General features: G+C 37.7%; 1 protein-coding gene and 1 long non-coding RNA gene across 3 annotated transcripts in view; one reads left to right on the top strand and one right to left on the bottom strand.

Moving 5' to 3' along the window:
* PHKA1 (phosphorylase kinase regulatory subunit alpha 1) overlaps positions 1-4267 on the bottom strand; it is a 106209-nt gene extending 101942 nt beyond the window's left edge. For both annotated transcript variants that reach the window (XM_006218472.4, XM_006218471.4), the window contains exons 1-2: positions 3774-4267; positions 3098-3256 (exon numbers count right to left, since the gene is read on the bottom strand). In XM_006218472.4, the coding sequence (XP_006218534.1) occupies positions 3098-3256; positions 3774-3851 (237 nt within the window). In that variant the 5' untranslated portion in view covers positions 3852-4267. The remainder of the gene's footprint in view (positions 1-3097; positions 3257-3773) is intronic.
* The window catches only part of LOC140691766 (uncharacterized), a 302036-nt gene extending 283978 nt beyond the window's left edge, over positions 1-18058 (top strand). Inside the window, exon 3 of the long non-coding RNA XR_012067437.1 lies at positions 17066-18058. This is a non-coding gene — a long non-coding RNA (uncharacterized lncRNA). The remainder of the gene's footprint in view (positions 1-17065) is intronic.
* The last annotated feature ends 363 nt before the right edge of the window (positions 18059-18421 follow it).

An 18421-nucleotide genomic window follows, 5' to 3' on the forward strand; every position in this document is an offset into this window, starting at 1 on the left:
GAAAAAACAGGCTAGGAACAAACCCTAAAGAGTCTTGCCTATCAATCCCAAACATCTGGATTTTACTTATAGGGAAATGAGAGCCATAGAAAGATTGTTGAGAATGAAAATATGTAATTTAAGTATTGTTCTCACAGCAGTGTTAAGTGATCAGGGTTTAGCCTAGGGTTGAGGCAGAAGGGAATAGAAAGGAAGGGATGGATTCAAAAAAATTTTAAGAATTAACAAATCTTGGTCTGCAGGTATCAAAAGGCAAAAGGGACAAGTCAAAAATTACCCTAAGGCAGCATTTTTCACACTGTTTTATAGAACACTAGTCCAAAAAATTCTGGAAAGGTTGTAAAATCCAATCCCATCTTAGATTCAAAATGCACATCAGTACATCAAAGGCCCTGAGAAATTATTTAAAACAAAAACTCACTGTTTAACATAGCCCCAAATTTAGTGGACTTAGCATTCCATGGAACACACTGGGAAATGTCTAAGTAATGCTGCCCAGGTGACTGGTTGAGTGAGTATATCAATAAGAAAAAAAGGGATGCGTGGTGAGCTGCTGTTGTTTAGTAGTCTGTTTTGTTTGTTTTTAGTAGGGAAGGTGGGGTTTCAGACATGTCAACTTTGAGAAGCCACAAGATATGCAGGTGCAACTGATCAGAAGACAGAATGAAAATCAGGGTTTGAAATTGAAGTGAGGTCAGAGTTAAAGATGGAGCTTCGGAAGTCATTCTCATAAAGGTTAACAGTTAAAGCTGTGAGAAAAGATGAGCCTACACAAGGAGAACAAAACTGAGGAAGAAGTAGAACTGGAGGCAGCCAAAGAGCTCTATTTGTGTGCCTATTTATTTCTATGGGTATGCACATTCTATTCTCAACCTAAGATAGAACAGTTATCTAAACCCTTGTTCCCTTTTTATCCAGAATTCTCTAACATTATTTCTCAGAAAGAAACCTAGGTGAGAACTGGAAGGAAGGGTAGAGATGACTAATAATCAACGGTTTCGGAAAATCTGCCCAGTAATGGAAAGTTGACAGTAGGTGGGAATTTAATCTATGGATTTACCATGTTTGATTTCACCTATGTTCATTTATTGTCCACAGATCAGTGATTACCCCTGGCTGCACTTTAGAATCACCTAAGTAGTTTTTTTAAAATTGCTGCCCCCAGGGCTCCACTTCCAGAGATTTATCTACACTGTTCTAGGGTGAGGTCCAGTAAGGGTATTTCTTAAAAGCTTTCTAAGCCATTCCAATGTACAGCCAGAGTTTAGAACCATTCATGTAGAGTGGGGACAAAAGCAGCTAGCTCATGGCCTGTTATTGTAACTAGAGCTTATTGGAACATAACCATGCTCATTCATTTATGTATTGTCTCTGGCTGCTTTTGGAAGAGCTGAGTAGTAGGGCAGAGACCACATATGACCTACGATGCCAAAAGTATTTACTATCTGGCCTTTACAGAGATGGTATTTTGATCCCTGGTCTGAATTAACTGAGTCAGTTTTGAGAAAAAAAATTAATGAGTCATAATAATGAAATCTGTTTAAATTCATAATGAAAGCTCATAGAAATTTTAGAAATCCCAAATAAATGTTTCTTTTTGAAGATGTTTTCTATTGCCATAATGTTTTTGAGACATTCCAAAGTTATTACTGAGGTGTTATAGAAAATATTTGGGGGTTATGTGAAAAATTATTTACTGCAACGTTAAAATTTCACAAAAAACAATTCAATGTTTCCCTAATTTTTCCCCTTTCCTCTATTAAATTCTTTCTTCTTGGGGCACATAAGGAAAAATGTCAATTTTGCAGAATGATTGGTCAACAAAGAGACACAGATTTCTTCTAATAGTATTGAAAACATTGGCCAAATTGTACCAGGTATAAAATCTTGGGTATTGTTTCCACTGATATTAACTTCTAGCAAAACAAAACAAACAAAATACTGAGATCAAAATAGCAAAACATTAGAGTATGGTATAGGATTTGTGAAGGGAGTAGGATTACAGGTTTTTTTTATAACACTCCTCTATATTCTCCAAATTCTTACAATGGTTATGTACATTTGTTCCTGCAAGTCATAACAATATTGATCTGTGCTTCCTGAGCTAGAGAAAAAACTGCAACAAATTTTTTCTGTGGATCTAAGTACCTCTCAATAATGGCTTGAGGGAATAACAAGTACCTGCCGTTGTAGAGGACAATGCAGTAAAACTTCCCTATTGCCAAAGACTGCTTTATGTGCACTCACAGTATGTTGGTGTCCTTAAAAACAACCAAATCTCAATATTCTAATTTATGGATGAAGACTGGAGCTCAGACTGCCAAAGTCGAGGGAGACCGCTTGAGAAAAAGGCTGGTGTGGAGAGAATTTTTCCCACTGATGGAAAAGAATTCACACACACCTTATAACTGACAGCACTGAGTCCTATGTAGCCCAGAATATTATTTTCTTAGTCATTCAAGAGGACGTAGGACCCTGTGTCTAAACAGTTCTACAAAGGATGCTTCTTTACTGAGGAGAGGGCCTTAAAAGTTGGCTTAAAGGTATCTGTGGACTCTAACCTCATTTTGCCCTGGGAGATGGGGGTGGGGCGGGCATGGGGGGAGGACACACAACAGACTGACAGTGGCCATAGGTATAAAAAATCAACAAATGAAGTCTTCACTTGTGTCTAATTGGGAAAATCTGCCAATTTGTATCAGTTAGCCTCATACAAATACCACCTATCATTTTCAAAAACAAAGTGACATGGCAGATACCTGCCTCCAAACATTCTTCTCAATGAGAATAAATATGCTGGAGATCGAAAAATACATTTACTTGGAAAGAGGATTATAAATTTTAGCAAAGATCTGAGGATGGGATTTTCCACTGTAACAGAACAGACTGTGCCCTCTTCCTCTGAATCAGCAAGTTTCAAGTTTCCACTTACCAAAAAAAAAAAATCAGTACAATACAGGAAAGCTCTTTGAAATGTAATTTTAGCAAGGTGAAAAAAGAGGGAGAAATGCAAAATACACTTCTCTTAGCTCCTGTGTATTTCCTTCAATCCCTGCCCCGCCCCAGCTCCTAATCTCTGTATTTTCTTTGTGAGTACCTGTTCCAGTTCATAGGCCTTTGCCTTATCCTCATCCCGGTCTGCATTCTTCCGATAGGCCAGGCCCAAACCCCACACAGCCAAGATGCTGTAGACATTATCCCGGACCCAGGCATCTTTCTGATCATAGCTGGCTGGAAGCAAGCCAGTCACTGGGTTCTGTAGGGATAAGAAAAAGGGACAGGCAGGTAACCATAGGGTGTTAATATGAGGAAACAGAATCTATCAAATGGATACTGAAGGACTTTGGTCTTTCTTCTGTTTCCCCACTTCTGAGTTTCAATCTCCTCTTCTTCTAAGTGCAAATAAGTGCTATCCTGAATAAGGAGAAAGAGCTGACTGAAGCCTTACAAGCCTGAAATGTGGGTATTCTTAATAGAAAGGGAGTGTTGTAACTTTCCAGTTGGAGAGAATGAACTATCAACGAAAAATCAGCATTAAGAGTAGAAAAAATAAAATTGACAGTATATATAAGGTACGTCAAATCTTCACAACAGTTTAGTCTTAAAATTTCCCCTACCTCTTTTCTTTGGCGGGAGGGGAAGGAGATGACGCCCAAATCGGGGGCGGGGGACGGTGTCAGTAAACAAGCTTCAACGCATCTTTCAGCTCTGCCCCCTGGAACCCAGCTGTGGTTTGGGGGACACACACACACACACTCCACTCCTTCACTTACCTGATGACACAGAATAGTCTGATGCACCAGCCTGGCGTAGCCATCTAGCCGGACCCCCGAGTTACTCCGGCTCCTCATCGCGCCGCGTTTCCAGTCCCCTCAGACAAATGGCCCGGGTGCCACAGGGGCTTACAGTCTTCCAAGAAAGGAGGCTCCAACGCAGCTCCACCCTCGCTGTGGGAAGCCCGAGTGCCAGGCCCGGCAGAGCCCTACCACCGCTCAGGCCTGGGGCCGGCTGTCCCGGCCACGGCGGCCTCCGGAGCCACCACACGCCGGCGCGCGCCCGAGCCTCCTGCGGTCTAGGGCCCCGCCGAAGTGCCTCCGGCGCCGCTTGTAGCCGTCCTCACGCCCGTCGGGCCTCCGCACGTGGCTCCTGCATCCTCCGCTCAACTCCCAGAGACTGCCGCGGCCCAGAGCCTCCCGCGCGACCGCCGGCAGCTTCGGCTCGCCGGCTTCGGCGCCGCCCCAACTTGCGCCAGAGGCGAGCGGGAGGCGGGGCGGGCGCGGCGGGTCCGGCAGCTGCGCGTGACGCCGAGGAACTCGCCCCGCCCCGCCTTCTACCGCCCTGGGGCCGAGAATGTGTCACCGTAGGCAATGTGCTATCTGGGAGTTATTTTCGAAACACCTCAAATGACTGTTTCAGTTGTCCACACTCACTGTGCACACAGGATGTTGGGGAGGCTGTTTCTTCCGCCGGGATAGTTATAGGAACGTACGGTAACTTCAAATCTGAAAGGAAAGAACGATCGTTTGCGTTAAAGGTCTAAAGAATTGGAATTTCCGGGTCTTTATTGTGTTTTACACTTTGGACTCGAAACTCAGATTAAACTCACTCTGACCCAAACCAAACAAGAAATAAGTCCCTGAGGTACTTTATTCCTTAGAAAGTGGCGAATCGGCGCCCTTGGAAGGAGGGGGCGGTGGTGTGCTTTGAGCAAGCGAGTGCCCCAGGCGGGAAATTGGCTTGGAGCGAGCAGTGCTCAGGATGGACTTGGACGGAGAGGAGCTGGAGGAGATTGTATAACGGTTTTGGAAGGCTCCCTCGTGCGCACGTAGGTCACAAGGCTGAGGCAACAAAGACAGCTGCAAATGAAGGCGAGAAAGGGAAACTAGAAACGAGCCTGTAGCTAACGCTGATCACCGGCCGAAGGATAATCGGTCTGCACCCCGCCGGGTGTCCTAGCCTCAGGTCCTTTGCTCCCTCTATTTACTGCCCCCACCCCCCACATCTTGATCTCCACTTAGCCAAACCCTGCACGTCTCTCAAGGCACGGCTTAAGTACCATCTGCTCTCTGAATCGTGGGGTAAGAGAATTAGACCAATTGACCTTTAAGGTCCAACTCCGAGAGTCTCTGATTATAAGCCTTCCCTAATCACCTCTCCTAGGCCACAGTGATTTTGCATTTTTGTCTATCTTTTTATTTCTCTAAATTTAGTCTCTCTTCGTAAGCTCCCTCCATTCCAACTCCCCCCTCCCCCCCGCCCAAATTAGCATAACGCCAGGCACCTAGGAGGTGACTAGAAAATATTTGGTAACGATGATGAAGAAGGAGGGAGGGAATGCTCAAGAACTCATATCTGGGAATTTCAAGTTCAACAGCCAGCCAGTGATATAGTTAGATACGGTGATATACTTAGAATTCGCAAGCAAATAGTTTCCATTGCATTCGCTGGCTATGAAAATGCTGTGACTGGCAAATGACAAGCCGCTTCAAGACCCATGTGCACAGGGGAGAAAAAGTCTTTCCAAGGAAAACTGCTTCATTTTGGAGGAAAGAGTGCTTGACTGTCCCTACTCTGGTCCTAACTCCCTGATATCTTCCCCTTGGCCTGTTGCATCAAAAACTCTTTCTCTACCCTTGTCCCCTTGAAGCTACTGCCCTCTCCTTTTCTTCACCTCACCATCATTTTAAAATGTGTTTAAAATATTAAAGTAATATATACTCACTAAAGAAAATTTGGAAGGTGTAGAAAAGTAAAGCGAATCACCCATAATTCCTTCACACAACCACCTGTTAATATTTTAGTTTTTTTCTAGTTTTTTAATTTCTTCTGCATAGGCCCCCCCTAAGTTATTTAGAAGTGTGAATAATTAGGAATGTCAAGGGTAGCATGTCATCAAGAAAGGTAACTGGCTGGCTACCAAGAGACCTTGCTGAATGGCATTACCTTGGTACTTTCAACCTTGTTCCAGGCTGAGCCTTTCTGTCCTACAGTCTCAGAAACTTGATCTCCTCAGTGTCACTGAACCCATCAGACTCAGAAGGCTGACTCATGTTGGTTACCTCATGAGAGACTGATGTATGAAAACCAGATACTGGCTGATAATGAGAAAGAGAACTGTGACAGTTTATATTAGCCTGACCACCACATTCCCTCCTTTTAAAATGTATAAGCCTCACTCCTTACCAAGTGCTGTTTTGTTTTATACAATAACCCTACGAAGTAAATATTATTGTTAACCCCATTTTAGAGATGGAGAAACTAAGGCGCATAAAGATTAAGTAACTAATAAGTCTGTTCTGTCTATGTTGGCTTCACAGACTTTTCCTTTTCTATGCTTCCTTGGTTCACTGACACGTTCTCCCTTTAGATTCGTGGGAATTATTCAACCAAATTATACTCAGTCTGGTCCATTTGGAAGTCATTATGTTTCCTGAAGGTGATTTTTTCATTTAATTCATTGTATATTCATTTCATAGTTTAACTTTTGAATAAAATTTTATTTCCAAGTTCCTGAGAATATTTTACTGTTGCTCCTTTATATTAGCCAGAAGTTTTAATCATACTAATTTTCAAAAATCCAAAAATTTTTTAACTTCCCATTTATAAATATTTTGCCTGGTTTTACATTACATGTTAATGTCTGCATTAATCTTCCCTCTAGTAGATGTTCCATTTTCCTTAGCTATTCTCTATTTATTAATAATAAATCTTTTATTATTGAATTTACTGAAAAAATAGTTCATATACTGTCTCCTTTCCATTGTTTCCCATTCACTCTCTTTAAATTAAAAAAAATGTTATAGGTAATCTACAAACATATTCTTCATGAAAAAAGTTCAACTATTATAGATAAGATTAAAGTTCCCTATGTCTATAACCCATAATTACCATCTCCTTTATCTTTCTCCCCAAAGGTAACCATTGTTATAGTATTGGTTTGAATCCTTCCAGATTTTTCCCTATGGATTTGCACATATATATAGCAATGTATATAAACATTATTTTCTGTGTATTCTTTTAATATAAGCAATATGATACTGTACCTACTGTTGTGCAGATTGTCTTATCCATCCCAAACTATGTCATGATGATCTAGTCATGTTATTGCATAAGAATCTACTTCATATACCATGGTTTATGTAGGCATTCCTCTATTGATGAACATTTGGTTGGTTTCTAGGTTAGAACTCTTGAAAACAGTATTTCAATGAACATACATATATGTCTTCTTGTGAGTGCATACAGGTGTTTTGGAAATAGGCATTTAAAACTTTGATATAACTAAAAAGCCATTCAAATTATCTGCACCAACCAGTAGTGTATGAAAGTCTCCATTTTCCCCATCCTTACCAATACACATCATTAAACTTTAATTTTGGGCAATCTGATGGGTGCAAAATGGTATCTTCCTTAAGTTTCATTTATCTGAATACTAATGTCATTGGGCATTTTATGCTTTTTAAATTTAATTTATGTTATATTATGGAGAAACTAAGAAACCAGCTAAGAAACTAACTAAACTAATAATAAACTTATTTATTTTATCTTATTTCTTCTGGTTAATAACTGTTTATATACTTAGTCATTTATCTCGGGCTGTTTTTCTTACTGATTTATAGGAAGTTTTAAAAATGATATATTCTGTATTTTAACTTAAAAAAGAAATCCAAAAGAGAGAATGCACATGTTTTCCCAAAAGTGATTTGACTATTAAAATTATTTATGGTTTCTTTTTTCACATAGCTTTTATTGTTAATGAAATTATGAGTCTTTTCCTTTTCGTCTTATTTTAGAAGGCCTGTATAGTAGGTTGAATGGTGACCCAACAAAAATATGTTAACCCGGAACTTGTGAACAAGACCTTATTTGGAAAAGGGGTCTTTGCAGACATAATTAAAGATCTGGAGACGAGATCATGCTGGATTTTCCTACTGGGCCATAAATCCAATGCCAAAGATCCTTATAAGAAAAGAAGACACATAGGGAAGAGAAGGCGTTGTGAAGACAGAGGCAGAGATGGAAGTAATGCATTTACAAGCCAAGGAATGTCAAGGATTGCCAGCAGTCACAAGAAGCCAGGAGAGAAGTATGGACCAGATAATCCCTCAGACTCTAGAAGGAACCAATCTTGCTGACACTTTGATATTGGACTTCTGGCTTCTAGACTGTGAGAGAATAAAATTTTGTTCTTTTAAACCACCTAGATTGTGGTAATTTGTTATGGCAGCACTAAGAAACTAATAAAGCCTTCCTGCCTGCAAGATCATTAGCACATTATTGTTCTTTGTAATACTTTTATTGTTTTGCTTTTTATCCACCATAACTCTTTAAAATTTCTTTTTATTGAACTATAGTCAGTTTACAACGTTGTGTCAATTTCTGGTGTACAGCATGTTTCAGTCATACATGTACATACATATATTCCTTTTCATATTCTTTTTCATTATAGGTTCTGCAAGATATTGAATATAGTTTCCTGTGCTATACAGAGGAAACTTGTTGTTTATCCCTCCATAACTCTTTCAATTCCTCTATAATTCATTTTTATAAATGGGTTTAGATAGAAACTTAACAACGTTTTCCTAAATGGTTAGCCAATTGCACTAATACCACTTAATGAGTACCATTTTCCCATTGATTTGAAATGCTACTTTGATGGCACCCATGGGTCTGTTTCTGGATCACTACTCTGTTCTATTAATTTATTTTTCTAGTCTTTCATCAACGTTGCACTTCCTTGGCTATTCTTGAGCTTTACTCTTCCAAAAGAACTTTAGAATTATCTGGTCAGGTTCTAAGGAAAATCCTGATTTTTATTGTGATTATACTGAATTTATAGATTCATTTGGGGTGAATGGACATGTTGAGAATATTTAGCTTTACTGTCTACAAACAATGTGTATTTATTTATTTGGGCCTTCTTTTATTTCTTTCAGTAAACTTTATAGGTTTCTCCATGAAACACTTGGACTTGTTGGTTAGGTTTATTGTGTGGTACTTTACAGCTTTTGTTGCTATTAAGAATAAGATATTTCCTCATTATATTTTAATTGGTTATTATTGCATATAGGAAAATGATTTTTGTATGGTAATCTTATATACACTTTCTATGTTAGCTCACTAGATGTACTGGTTTGAAGGTGATATTTTTGGATTTTCTAAGTGGACAGGCATATCATTTGCAAACAGTAACAGTTGTGTCTTTACCTTTCAAATCTTTATAACTCTTATAGCAGGGATAGTGGTTATCCTTTCTTGTTCCTGATTTTAACTGATTCTAATGTTTCACTATTAAATATATCTGCAGTAGGTTTCCATTTATCACTTTAAAATAATTCCTTTCTCTCTTTGGCTTCCTAGGACTTTATCATTAATATTATTATGAATAAATGTTGAATTTTATTGGCTGCTCTTTCTGCATGTATTGAAAAAAGTCATATAGTTTATTCCTCTACTTGGTTAATGTGTGAATTACACAATAGGTTTCCTTATGGTGAGCCATAATTTTATTCATAAGATGAACCGCACTTGGTCATGATAAACTATTCTTTTAATATGCACTAGATTCAATTTACTAATACATTTTTAGGATTTTTGCTTCTTTGTTTTTAAATTATATTGGCCTATAATCTTTTATTTTTATTGTTTATGCTTGCTTGTGAAATGAAATTGGTAGTTTCCCATCTTTTTAAAAATTAAAAACAAATTTTTGTGGGGGAAGGTAATTAGATTTACTTATTTACTTTTTAGAGGATGTACTAAGGATTGAACTCAGGACCTTGTGCATGCTAAGCATACCCTCTACCACTTGAGCTATACTGTCTCCCCTTTCCCATCTTTTTCTATTCTCTAAAACTTTGCATGTAATGAATGTCATGTGTTTCTTGAAGTCTTGGTAGAACTCATCTGGCAGAACTTGATGACATGGTGTCTTTCGGAAACAGGTAGATATATGAAAATGCTTTAAATTTATTTTTTGATTATTTCATTATCTAGATTTTCAACATCTTCTTGGGTCAATGTTGATAATAGTTTTCTAGAAGCCCGCCAATTTAATCCATGTCAGGATGTCTCAATGTTGGCATTATTGACATTTTAGGCTGGATGATTCTAGGTTGTGGGGACTGTCCTGTGCATTCTTGGATGTTTAGCAGCAATCCTGGCCTCTACCAACTAGATGTCAGTAGCACTACCTCTCTGCCCCACACCACCAACTAGGTTGTGACAACCACTCTCCAGATCTTGCCAAATGTCTTTGTGGCGGTGGGGAGGGGTCAAACATTATTACTAGAAAATCGTGGAAAACTTTTCTTACAACTTTTAAGCCTTTTCTGAATCTGAATCATGGCCCCCTTTGTACTCCTGACGTACTTTATTTGTGTCTTTTCTCTCTTTTATATGATGAATCTGCCTAGAAATTTATCTTTTCCCAGGGCCAGCTCTTAGCTTTATTGACTGATTATATCTTTATTTTTGTATTCCTTTGGATACTTTTAAAAATATTTTATTACAAAAATGGAATGTATAATACAATGAACCTCGCCACCTATCTTTGACAATTACCAACTAATAGCTAATCCTGTTTCTGTCATTTAAACTCCCACCTACTCTTCCTCCCATTCTATTCTGAAGCAAATCTCAGACTTCATATTCTTTCATTCATAAATATTATGCATTTATAAAAGATAAGAAAGCTTTATTAAATATAACGACACTACCATTATTGTACCTAAAAATATAGTTTCCTAATATCATCAAACATCCTTTCTTTGTTCAAATTTCCCAACTATTTCATAAATGCATATGCGTGTGTGTGTGTGTGTGTGTGTGTGTGTGAAAGAGAGAGAGAGAAAGAGAGAAAATCAAGATCTGAAGAAGATCCATTTGATTTATGTGTCTTATAAGTTTTTTAAGTTTCTTTTAAGCCATAGGTTTTCCCACATATCTCTCCTTTTTTCCTTGGAATTTGTTAAAAAAAAATATGGTTGTTTGTCCTATAGGGTTTCCCCGGTTGGACTTTGCCAATTCCATTTCATGGTAGTTTTTTAAAGATATTCTCCTGTCTTCTGTTTTTCCTACAATCTGGTCCTTCACTTTAGAGGCTTAATCAGATTCAGGTTCAATTTTCTTGGCTAAACTGCACATATGGAGTTCTTCCGTCAGGTGACACATAATGTTTGGTTGTCCCTCAGTGGTTAGATCCATTTATTCATTAAGAGTTGCAAAACAGTGATATTCTGTCATTCCATATTCACTTATTAGCGGAAATTCTTTCATGAAAGAATTCATCTACTGTTTGGTACCTAGTGGTACAGTTTGCATAGGAAAGGCAGAATAATTGCCTTTATTTATTGGTTTTCAAAGTGATGAGTTAATTATCATTTTCAAAATGTGATTTTTTTAGTTTTACCATAAACATATGGATTTAAACATTTGATGTATTTTAATCTGTTACAGTTATTCTTACTGATACTCAGATTGTCCCATCTTTAGCCCCTATACACTGGCCCCTGGATCCTTTTGACACAACCCTAGTGGTCTGTGATAGCCTCCTTGCTTTCTGAGAATGCAAGACATTGGAGCTTCTACTTGTATATTTCCCATCTCAGACAAGAACTCAGCCATTCCCCTCAGGAGTTCTAGTTTCTTTTAGTTTAGTGTGTAATGGTATTTAGAAATCAAAATCTGGGCCCTGGGCATCATGCTCCTTCCAATTTAAATTTGGGACCATGAGTTTTTACTTAACCTCAACAATCTATATCTTCTTTCTATCACAACAAAAATCCTGATTCTCAAAACAACAACATTATCACTCATTTGCTTTATTCCACAATATACAGACAACAGTGTCAAAATAACTATACCAGCATCATACTACCAAAAATATGATCACCACAAAGAGTTTAATATTCTTTTGTAGATATTTTTGTCCTTATCTTAAGATGTATCCTGTTAGGGGTATACATTAATGTTGCTGTGTTTTAAAGTCACTTTATGTGTTATGATGTCACTATCTGGATACACAGATTCATTTGTTTTATTTTGCTTTTGATTTTTAGGGATTGCTTTTTTTAAAAAAAATGATTTCACAATTATGTGATATATTTACATGGTTCCAAAGTCAAATCTATAGAACAAAGGAGTAAACTCAAAAAAGTCTAGTTTTCATCCCTATCTCTTTATTGCTATTCCTTCCCACTCCCTATAGGTAACAATTTTTCTTTATTTTATGATATATATTTCCCTTTTGTATAAACAAATACATTGATATATATTTCTATCTCTTCTCTTCTTATGCAGATGGTATCATGCACACTTTTCTCTGCTTTGCTTTTTCAAATGAACTACATGTTTTGGAGATCACTCCATCAGAATATATAGAGATATTCTTAATCCTTTTCAAACCTATATAGTACTTCATTATGTAGATGTACTAGACCTCTATTGATGGGTTGTTTCTAGTCTTTTCATATTATAAATAATGCTGGAACAAATAGCCTTCTGCATGTCTCTTATTCATTCTCAAAATCCACTTTTAATAGATTAATTCCACCTGTTTAAAGTGTTATGATTGCCATATTTAGAGTGTTGTTTCCACCATTTTGATTTGTATTCTCTTTTTACCACATTTTTTGACCTTGGATTGATAAATCTTTCTATATTTCCTTTTGTTTCCTGTGCTGGCTTAGAAACTATAGTTTGCACTTACATTCTTTTAGTGGCTGCTCTTAATTTTTAATATGTATTCTTAACTATAAAATGTTTTAACATATCTAAAATAGTTCAGTATTTCTGTTCTTTGAAACATGACACAGTTTATAGCATGCTTTACTGACTCATTGAACAGCCCTTCTTTTCTCATCTTGTTATTATTGCCTGGAATTCTGTATTTAACTTTAATTGTAGTTTACCTTTTCTTGAATAGGTAATACATTCATATGATTCAGAACTCAAACAATAATAAAAAGTATGTAGTGAAAAGTCTTGCTTCTACTCCTCTCCCATTTTTCCCATTCACCCTGTTCCCCTAATCAGTTCATCTCAATAAATACATTATTTTCCAGAGTTTCTTTATGTAACTATGACTATATGCTTGTATTTTATCTCCTTCTTACATAGTATAGCATATTTCCAAAGCTTCTTCATCAACCCAAACAGAAACTCTGTATTCATTAGGTATAGCTCCCCATTTCCCCTTTCTCCCAGCCCCTGGTATCTTCTAATCTGCTTTATGTCTTTTGTGTCTCGCTTATTTCACTTAACATAATGTTTTCAAGGTTCATCCATATTGTAGCACATATCAGAATGTAATTCTTTTTTACAGCTGAATTATATTCCATTGCATATATACACCACACTTCATTTACATGAAGTGTAACAACCCTTCAGTTGTTTCCACCTTGTGGCTATTGTGAATAGTCCTGCATTGAACATTGGCATAAAAGTGTCTGTTTAAGATTCTATTTTCAATTCTTTTGGGTATATACCTAGGAGAGGAATTGCTAAGTCATACGGTAATTTCTATGTTTAACTCTTTGAGAAACTGCCAAATTGTTTTCCACAGCAGTTACACCATTTTATGTTCTCACCAGCAAGATATGACGGATCCAGGTTCTCCACATCTTTGCCAATACTTGTTATATTTTTAAATTGTACATGTGAAGTGCTATGAATGGTATCACATTGTGATTTTCATTTTCATTTTCCTAATGACTAGTGATGTTGGGCTCATTGGTCATTTGTATATCTTCTCTGGAGAAATGTCTGTTCAAGTTGTTTGCTTATTTTTAAAACTAATTGGGTTTTCTTCTCTTTGTTGCTGAGTTGTAGGAATTCTTTATATATTCTGGATATTAAACTTTATCAGATATGTGATTTGCAAATTTTTTACCATTCTGTAGATTGGCCTCCACTTTTTTGATACTGTTCTTTATGCACAAAAGTTTTAAAATTTTGATACAATACCATTTATCTATTTTTTCTTCTGTTGTTCATGTGTCATATTTAGGAATCCATTGCCAAATCCAAGGTTATTAAGGTTTACCCCTATGTTTTCTTCAGAGAGTTTTCTGATATTGGCTCTTATATTTAGGTCATTGATCCTTTTTGAGTTAATTTCTGTATATGTGTGAGGTGAGGCCCAAATTCATTTTCTGTATGTGGAAATCAGTTGTCGCAGTACCATTTGTTAAAAGAACTTGTCCCCATTGAATAGACTTGTCAAAAATTAATTTGTCATCGATGTATGAGTTTATTTCTGGACCCTCAATTTTATTCCATCAGTCAACATTTCTGTCCTTTGCCAGTACAATACTGTTTTGATTACTGCAGCTTAGTAAGTTTTGAAGTAAGGAAGTGTGGGTCCTCTGTTCTTTTTCAAGATTATTTTCTCTATTTGAGGCCCCTTGAAATTCAATATGAATTTGAAGATTGGCCTTATCATTTCTGCAAAAAAGGCTGTTGAAATTTTGATAGGGAGTGGGTTGAATCTGTAGATCACTTTGGATGTTAATAACACTTTTAACAATATTCAATTTTTCAATCCAGGAACACAGATTATCTTTCCATTTATTTAGGTCTTCTTTAATTTCTTTCAGCAATGTTTTGTAGTTTTCAGTATACAAGTCTTTCACTTTCCTGATTAAATTTATTCCTAGTATTTTATTCTTTTAGATTCTATTGTAAATGGAATTGGACTTTCTTAATATATTTTTATTGAGATATATTTGACATATAGAACTATATTAGTTTTACATGTTTAACAATAATGATTCTGTATTTGTATATATTGCAGAATAATCAGCACAATAAGTCTAGTTAACATCCATCACCACACAGGGTTACATTTTTTTCTTGTGATTAGAATTTTTAAGATTTACTGCCCTAGCAACTTTCAAATATGTGATATAGTATTATTAACTCTAGTCACCATGCTGTACATTATATTCCCAGGACTTACTTATTTTTATAACAGGAAGTTTGTATTTTTGGCCACCTTTACCCATTTTGCCCACCCCTACCCCTGCCTCTGGCAACTACCAATCTGTTGTTTGTATCTATGAGTTCAGGTTTTTGTTTTTTAAAGACTCCATATATAGGTGAGATCATATGGCATTTGTCTTTGTCTGACTTACTCCACTTAACATAATACCCTCAAGGTCCATCCATATTTTTGCAAATGGCAAGGCTTCCTTCGTTTTTATGGCTGAATAGCATTCATTTTATATTTAAATAAATATATATATATAGATACATATAGATATATCTATATATATATCACTTTTTTTTATATAAATTCATCCATCAGTGGACAGTTAGGTTATTTCTATATCTTGGCTATTACAAATAATGCTGCTATGAATATGAGGGGAGGGTGCATGTAACTTTTAAAGTTAGTGTATTCATTTTCTTTAGATAAATGCTCAGGATTGGAATTGCTAGATCATATTCTGTTTTTAATTTTTGATTTTGGAAGTTCTATTTTAATTTTTTGAGGAATCTCCATACTGTTTTCCATAGTGGCTGTGCCAATTTACATTCCCACCAGCATTGCACAAGAGTTTTCTTTTCTCCACATCCTTGCCAACACTTGTTATGTCCTGTTTTCTTTTCTTTTCTTCTTCTTTTCTTTTTTTTTTGATAATAGCCATTCTAACAGGTGTGAGGTGATATCTCATTGTGGTTTTGAGCTGCATTTCCTTGATGATTAGTGGTGTTGAACATCTTGTCATATACCTGTTGGCTGTCTGTATGTCTTCTTTGGAAAAACGCGTGTTCAGGTCCTCTGCCTATTTTTTAATCTGGTTTTTTTTCTATTGAGTTGTGTAAGTTCTTTATATCTTTTGGATATTAACTCCTTATCAGATATATGGGCTGAAAATATTTTCTACCATTCTGTAGATTGTCTTTTCATTTTGTTGATAGTTTTCTTTGCTATGCAGAACCCTTTTAGTTTGATGAAGTCCCACTTGTCTGTTTTTGCTTCTGTTGTCTTTGCTTTTGGTGTCAAATTCAAAAAATCATCACCAAGACTGATGTCAAAGAGTTTATCGCCTATGTTTTCTTCTAAGAGTTTTATGTTTTCAGGTCTTACATTCAACTGTTTAATCAATTTTGAGTTAATTTTTGTGTATAGTGTAAAATAGTGGTCTAATTTCATTCTTTTGCATGTGGCTGTCAGTTTTCCCAACACTATTTATTGAAGAGACTGCCCTTTCCCAATTGTATATTCTTGGCTACTTTGCTGTAAATTAATTGACTATATATGTGTGAGTTTATTTATGGGCTCTTTAGCCTGTTTCATTGATCTATGTATCTGTTTTTAATGCCAATACCATACTGTTTTGACTACTATACCTTTGTAATATAGTTGATATCAAGAAGTGTGATGCCTCCAGCTTTGTTCTTTCTCAAGACTATTTTGATTATTAGAGTCATTTGTAGTTCCATATAAATACTATGAGTTTTTGTTCTAGTTCTGTGAAAAATGTCAGTATTTTGATGGGAAATGCATTGAATCTGTAGATTGCTTTAGGTAATATGGACATTTTAACAATGATATTTCTTCCAGTCCAGGAGCATGGAATATTTTTCCATTTACTTGTACCTTCTTCAATTCTTTTAATGATGTCTTATATTTTTCAATATACATATGTATGTATGTGTATATATATATATAAGAATAGCTTTGCTGTACCCCTGAAACTAACATTGTAAATTAACCACACTTTAATAAAAAAAAGTGTAATGTCTTGTAATTTTAAGTGTACAGGTCTTTCACCTCTTTGGTTAAATTTATTCCCAGGTATTTTATTCTTTTCATTGTAATTGTAAATAGGGTTGTTTTCTTAATTTCTCCTTCTGATAGTTCATTGATGGTGTATAAAAGCACAATAGATTTTTATATATTGATTTTGTACCTTTCAACTTTACTATGTTTATTATTTCTAATTTTTTTGCAGTCTTTAGGGTTTTCTGTATATAGTACTCTGTCATCTGCAAATAGTGACAGTTTTACTTCTTTTCCAATTTGGATGTTTTTTGTCCCCTTGCCTGATTGCTGTAGGTAGGACTTCCAATACTATGTTGAACAAGAATGGCAAGAATGGGAGAGAGAAGCAAGATGGCAGAGTAGAAGGATGCTTGTAGCTCACCCTCTCCCACAAATACACCAAAACTCACATCTACAGACCCACTCGGCCAACCAGAGCACCTGCTGAACTCTGACAGAACATCACCCTCTTCAAAAGACAAAGACACCAAAAATCTGGTAGGAGGAAAGAAAAAAAGAAAGAAGAAAAAGCAAAACAGTATGGGACCAATCCCACGGGGAGGGAGCAGTAAAGGAGGACTGGCGCTCATTCGCTAGGTTCCCCCCTCCTCCAACGGAGAGGCCAGTGGGACGGAAGGGGAGCCTCTGAGGCTCAGATCTGCCCTGAGCACCCCTTGACCGACAGAACTGAGTTAAATGGGTACAAAGGGTCCCCATGACACCCAGCCTGAGATGCAAGCCAGCAGCTGGGGTCAGGACAGGCTGCCCAAGCTGGGCAGAGGACTAGGGCAGCTGAACTGAAGCAGCCCCAGGGGACTGCAGGGTGCTGTGCACCATGGCTGGGAGGGGATATGGAGCAGAACAACGTCGGTCCCCCATAAATTGTGAAAAAAGCAAAGCAACATGGCTGGTGTGCCCTGGGGGGAGGGGCGCCATAACCTTTGTCTCCTCAGACCTGCGCCGCCATTACTGGCGCTACTCGAGAAAAGAGAGGCGAGACACAGCCACAGCTGCCATCTCCTCCTGTGCGCAGCGCCAGGGCAGGGGAGGAACTGAGACCTGAATCTGCACCTGGGGGCTCTGCAACCTCCTAGGCAGGACTGAGACTTGTTTACAGCCCGAGGCAGATAGGATCTTTCTGCCCTGGCACCTCAGAGAACTCGCTCCACCAAGACAAACAAGGAGCTGAGATTTGGCACGGAGCAGGGGCGGAGCCATTCCTCAGTCTTCCCTGAGCCCGTCTTTGGAGCGTTGACCTGATGTGGAGCAGGCAGATGCACAGAGCAGTGGAGTGACCGGCACTGGGAGAGGATGGGTGGCCACCCCCCTTTCTAGCAGGAATGCAGCACCTGACCATGGTGTTGGGAGGGGGCGCAATCTGCCCACCTGCCTCCCCCTGAGCACAGCATCTGACTGTTGCTTCGGGAGGGGGACTGACCCGCCCACCCACCAGGTAAGAGCTCAGCTTCTGACCCAGTGTCAGGAGGTGGCACGATCTGCTAGCTGACAGCCATTGGGAGCAGCACAGACGACGGCGCCAACAGAGGGCCTCTGGAAACAGCAAGCTGAGTTCGTGAAACAGAGCCAAGACACAAAGACCTCTTGATAAAATCATTAAGAGCACACTGTCTCCAGGAGAACTAGATAACT

The sequence above is a fragment of the Vicugna pacos genome, chromosome X (assembly GCF_048564905.1).
Source record: "Vicugna pacos chromosome X, VicPac4, whole genome shotgun sequence".
NCBI classification, from domain to species: Eukaryota; Metazoa; Chordata; class Mammalia; order Artiodactyla; family Camelidae; genus Vicugna; species Vicugna pacos.